This window comes from Chrysemys picta, chromosome 9 (genome assembly GCF_011386835.1).
Source record: "Chrysemys picta bellii isolate R12L10 chromosome 9, ASM1138683v2, whole genome shotgun sequence".
Classification (NCBI taxonomy): domain Eukaryota; kingdom Metazoa; phylum Chordata; order Testudines; family Emydidae; genus Chrysemys; species Chrysemys picta.
The window spans coordinates 46,601,583-46,607,582 of NC_088799.1; the positions used below are offsets into that span (position 1 = coordinate 46,601,583).

At 51.0% G+C, this 6,000-nt stretch overlaps 1 protein-coding gene across 3 annotated transcripts in view; it reads left to right on the forward strand.

Annotated features, from left to right (window-relative positions):
- The window catches only part of PLEKHB2 (pleckstrin homology domain containing B2), a 35,267-nt gene extending 31,329 nt beyond the window's left edge, over positions 1-3,938 (forward strand). For 2 of the 3 annotated variants that reach the window (XM_065556078.1, XM_065556079.1), the window contains exons 8-9: positions 1,311-2,243; positions 3,312-3,938. In XM_065556078.1, coding sequence (XP_065412150.1) covers positions 1,311-1,354 — 44 coding nt within the window. In that variant the 3' untranslated portion in view covers positions 1,355-2,243; positions 3,312-3,938. Of the gene's footprint in view, positions 1-1,310; positions 2,244-3,311 lie in introns of those variants that run through there. The other variant, XM_065556076.1, reaches the window with a different exon arrangement.
- The last annotated feature ends 2,062 nt before the right edge of the window (positions 3,939-6,000 follow it).

Here is a 6,000-nt window from a genome sequence, read left to right on the forward strand (position 1 = left end):
TAATTGATAAACTCAACATTAACAAGTCACCGGGACCAGATGGCATTCACCCAAGGGTTCTGAAAGAACTCAAATGTGAAGTTGCAGAACTATTAACTAAGGTTTGTAACCTGTCCTTTAAATCGGCTTCTGTACCCAATGACTGGAAGTTAGCTAATGTAACACCAATATTTAAAAAGGGCTCTAGAGGTGATCCCGGCAATTACAGACCGGTAAGTCTAACGTCTGTACCGGGCAAATTAGTCAAAACAATAGTTAAGAATAAAATTGTCAGACACATAAAAAAACATAAACTGTTGAGCAATAGTCAACATGATTTCTGTAAAGGGAAATTGTGTCTTACTAATGTATTACAGTTCTTTGAAGGGGTCAACAAACATGTGGACAAGGGGGATCCAGTGGACATAGTGTACTTAGATTTCCAGAAATCTGACAAGGGAAATCTGACAAGGTCCCTCACCAAAGGCTCTTACGTAAATTAAGGAGTCTGCCGGAGCCCTAGGGTAGTGGCGGTAGGGCTCCAGCAGTGATTTAAAGGGCCAGGGGCTCGGCCACTGCTACAGCCCTGGGCCCTTTAACTTGCCGCTGGAGCACCGCCGCCGCTACCCCAGAGCTCCGGGGACGATTTAAAGGGCCCGGGGTTGTAGTGGTAGCTGGAGCCCCGGGCCCTTTAAATCACCATCCGAGCCCCCGGCTGCCGCTGCTACCCCGGGGCTCCGGCAGTGATTTAAAGGGCTCAGGGCTCCAACTGCTGCTACCCTCTGGGGCCCTTTAAATCGCCACCGGAGACACACTGCTGGAGCCCTGAGGTAGCGGCGGTGAGGCTCTGGTGGTGATTTAAAAGGCCAGGGGCTCCCGGCTGCCACTACTGCAGCGGAGCCCCAGGCCCTTTAAAGCTCCGCCAGAGGCCGGGGCCCCCTCCGATGGTGATTTAAAGTGCCCAGGGCTCCGCTGCAGTAGGAGCAGCTGGAGCCCTGGGCCCTTTAAATCACCCCCGGGGCTCCCAGCTGCCTCTGCAGCTGGTAGCTCTGGGGTTGATTTAAAGGGCCCAGGGGCTCCCAGCTGCTGCTACCCCAGCCCCGGGCCCTTTCAATTCTGATTTAAAGCGCTGGGTATTTAAAGGCCCCGCCTCTTCTGGTTGAGGCTCCGCCCCCTCCTAAGGACTCCAGAGTACCGGTAAGTCCTTTAAGTTACTTTCACCCCTGGATGGAGCGACCACATCTGCGCACAGTATTCCAGATGTGGGCATGCCATGGATTTGTATAGAGGCTACATGATATTTTCTGTCCTATTATCTATCCCTTTCTTAGGCCTGGTCTACACTACGACTTTAATTCGGTTTTATCAGTGTTAATTCGAATTTACCCTGCAACCGTCCACACAACGACGCCATTTATTTCGAAATAAAGGGCCCTTTAAATCCATTTCTGTACTCCACCCCGACGAGCGGAGTAGCGCCAAAATCGATTTTAACATTTCGAATTAGGGATAGTGTGGCCGCAATTCGATGGTATTGGCCTCCGGGAGCTATCCCACAGTGCATCATTGTGACCGCTCTGGACAGCAATCTAAACTCGGATGCACTGGCCAGGTAGACAGGAAAAGCCCCGCGAACATTTGAATTTCATTTCCTGTTTGCCCAGCGTGGAGAGCACAGGTGACCACAGATAGCTCATCAGCACAGGTAACCATGCAGGCCGATAATCGAAAAAGAGCACCAGCATGGACTGTGAGGGAGGTGCTGGATCTGATCGCTATATGGGGAGAGGATTCAGTGCTAGCAGAACTTCGTTCTAAAAGACGAAATGCCAAAACTTTTGAAAAAATCTCCAAGGGCATGATGGAGAGAGGCCACAATAGGGACTCAGATCAGTTCCGCGTGAAAGTCAAGGAGCTCAGACAAGCCTATCAAAAAACAAAGGAGGCAAACGGTCGCTCTGGGTCAGAGCTGCGGACATGCCGCTTCTACGCCGAGCTGCATGCAATTCTAGGGGGGGCCGCCACCACTACCCCACCTGTGACCGTGGATTCTGGGTCGGGGATAGTCTCATCAGCTACACCTGAGGATTCTGCCGATGGGGGAGAGGAGGAGGAGGAGGAGGAGGAGGAGGATGAGCTTGCAGAGAGCACACAGCACTCCGTTCTCCCCAACAGCCAGGATCTTTTTCTCAGCCTGACTGAAGTACCCTCCCAACCCTCCCAAGCCAGTATCCAAGACCCTGACCCCATGGAAGGGACCTCAGGTGAGTTTACCTTTTAAAATATAAAACTTGTTTTAAAAGCAAATGGTTTTTAATGATTACTTTTCCCTGAGGACTTGGGATGCATTCGCGGTCAGTTCAGCTACTGGAAAAGTCTGTTAACGTGTCTGGGGATGGAGCGGAAATCCTCCAGGGACATCTCCATGAAGCTCTCCTGGAGGTACTCCAAAAGCCTTGCCACAAGGTTTCTGGGCAGTGCATCCTTATTCCGTCCTCCATGGTAGGACACTTGACCACGCCATGCTTGCAGCAAGTAATCTGGTATTATTGCCTGACAAAGCCTGGCAGCGTATGGTCCCGGTGTTTGCTGGCATTCAAGCAACATCCGTTCTTTATCTTGTTGTGTAATCCTCAGGAGAGTGATATCACTCATGGTAACCTGGTTGAAATACGGGAACTTAATTAAGGGGACAGAGGTGGCCATTCCTACTGGGCTGTTTGCCTGTGGCTGAAAATAAATCCTTCCCTGCAGTTAGCCAAGCGCAGATGGGAAATTGGCCCTGAGCTTTTCGCGTTTGGCTAGCAGGGATCTTCCCTGTTACCAGCCACGTGGTGCGGGGAGGGGTACCGTGATCATCCCAGAGAATTTATGGCGGGAGGGGGGCGGCGGGGGGGGGTTTAGTTTGGTTCCTGCAGGGATCTTCCCTGATACCAGCCACGCGGTGGGGGGAGGGGTACAGCGATCATCCCAGAGAATTCATGGCGGGAGGGGTGGGATGGGGTGGTTAGTTTGTTTTCTGCTGCTGCTGAATGTTAACAGAAAAACCGCAGCACTCTATGGGCTTTGCTTGGTATGTGGGAAAGGAGGGCGCAGAATCCGTAAGACAATGGCTTACCATGGCCGCATGCAAGCCGAATTCTGTTGCCCGGACCTGTGATCTCTAGCAGCAAAGCCACAGGCACTCAGTATTAAGAGGCAAAATGCGACCTTGCACAGAAATCACATGTGCTATGTAATGTGAATAGTGTTGGTCACCGTGAAAGAGTATAAGCATTGTTCTGCAAAATGTATCTTTTTAAACAATTCTCTCTTTTTTCCCCTCCCTACAGCAGCTGCAAATTCCTCAAGCCTCCCTCCTCCATCCCGAAGGCTATCACAGATAAGGCGTCGTAAGAAGAAGACGCGAGACGAGATGTTTGCAGAAATTATGGAATCCAGCCGCAGTGACAGAGCTCATCTGAATGAGTGGAAGGAAACGGTTTCAAAGTATAGGAAAGAAGCCAGTGAACGTGAGGACATGAGGGACCAACGTGAGGACATGAGGGACCAACGTGAGGAGAGGAGAGACGCTCGAGATGAGAGGTGGCGGCAGGAAGATCAGAGGAGGCAGGATGCAACGCTGGGGCTGCTGCGTGAGCAAACAGACATGCTCCGGCGTGTGGTGGAGCTTCAGGAACGGCTGCAGGAAAACAGACTGCCACTACAGCCCCTGTACCCCCCTCCCCCCTCCCCATGTTCCATATCCTCCTCACCCAGATGTGTAAGAACGTGGGGGGGGGGGGAGAGGCTCCGTACACCTTCCCATTCCACCCCAGTGGACAGCCCAAGCAAAAGGCTGTCATTTTTTTAACCTTTTTTTAGTGGCCTTTTCCTTCCCACCGATCCTCCCCCCAAATCCCACCCGGGTTCCCTCCCTCTTTTTCTGATCTATTAATAAAGAATAAATGATTTTTAAATGATAGTGACTTTATTTGGTTTGAAAGCAAGCTGGGGGAAGGGGGAGGGTGGGTTCCTTACAGAAAATGAGTCAATAAAGGGGGCAGGTTTTCATGAAGGAGAAACAAACAGATATTTCACACTGTAGCCTGGCCAGTCATGAAACTGGTTTTCAAAGCTTCTCTGATGCACAGCGCTTCCTGGTGTGCTCTTCTAATCGCCCTGGTGTCTGGCTGTGCGTAATCAGCAGCCAGGCAATTTGCCTCAGCCTCCCACCCCGCCATAAAGGTCTCCCCCTTACTTTCACAGAGATTGTGGAGCACGCAGCAAGCAGAAATAACAATGGGGAGATTTCTTTGGCTGAGGTCAGAGCGAGTCAATAATGAACGCCAGCGACCTTTTAAACGGCGAAATGCACATTCTACCACCATTCTGCACTTGCTCAGCCTGTAGTTGAACAGCTCCTGACTCCTGTCCCGGCTGCCTGTGTATGGCTTCATGAGCCATGGCATTAAGGGGTAGGCTGGGTCCCCAAGAATAACTATTGGCATTTCAACATCCCCAACGGTTATTTTCTGGTCCGGAAAGTAAGTCCCTTGCTGCAGCCCTTTAAACAGAGTAGTGTTCCTGAAGACGCGAGCGTCATGAACCCTTCCTGCCCAGCCAGCGTTGATGTTGGTGAAACGTCCCTTGTGATCCACAAGTGCTTGCAGCACCATTGAAAAGTACCCCTTGCGGTTTATGTACTCGGTGGCTTGGTGCTCCGGTGCCAAGATAGGGATATGGGTTCCATCTATCGCCCCACCACAGTTAGGGAATCCCATTGCAGCAAAGCCATCCACTATGGCGTGCACATTTCCCAGAGTCACTAACTTTCGTAGCAGCACCTGAGTGATTGCTTTGGCTACTTGCATCACAGCAGCTCCCACCGTAGATTTGCCCACTCCAAATTGATTCCCGACTGACCGGTAGCTGTCTGGCGTTGCAAGCTTCCACAGGGCTATCGCCACGCGCTTCTCAACTGTGAGGGCTGCTCTCATCTTGGTATTCTGGCGTTTCAGGGCAGGGGACAGCAAGTCACAAAGTTCCATGAAAGTGCCCTTACGCATGCGAAAGTTCCGCAGCCACTGGGAATCGTCCCAGACCTGCAACACTATGCGGTCCCACCAGTCTGTGCTTGTTTCCCTTGCCCAGAATCGGCGTTCCATGGATAGAACCTGCCCCATTAACAACATGATCTCCAAAGCACCGGGGCCCGTGGTTTCACAGAATTCTGTGTCCGTGTCCATGTCCATGTCCTCATCATGCTTGTCACTGCGCTGCCACCGCCGCTGCCTCCTCGCCTCGTTTTTCTGGTCCTGGCTCAGCATAAACTCCACGAGAACGCGCGAGGTGTTTACAATGTTCATGACTGCTGTCTTGAGCTGAGCGGGCTCCATGCTTGCCGTGGTATGGAGTCTGCAGTGTTCACCCAGGAAAAAAGGCGTGAAATGGTTGTCTGCCATCCGTTGCTTTCATGCAGGGAAGGAGGAAGGGAGGGAGGGAGGAGGTGAGGCTGTACCCAGAACCACCTGCGACGATGTTTTTTGTCCCATCAGGCACTGGGATCTCAACCCAGAATTCCAATGGGCGCGGGAGACTGCGGGAACTATGGGATAGCTATGGGATAGCTACCCACAGTGCAACGCTGCAGAAATCGACGCTAGCCCCGGTACTTGGACGCACACCGCCGAATTAATGTGCTTAGTGTGGCCGCATACATTTCGACTTTATACAATCTGTTTCCCAAATTCGAATTATATAAATTCGGATTAATCCCGTAGTGTAGACATACCCTTAATTATTCCCAGCATTCTGTTCACTTTTTCCACTGCCACTGCACATTGAGTGGATGTTTTCAGAGAACTATCCATGACTCCAAGATCTCTTTCTTGAGTGGTATCAGCTAATTTAGACCCCATCATTTTATATGTATAGTTGGGATTATGCTTTCCAATGTGCATTACTTTGCATTTGTCAACATTAAAGTTCATCTGCCATTTTGTTGCCTAGTCACCCAGTTTTGAGAGATCCTTTTGTAGC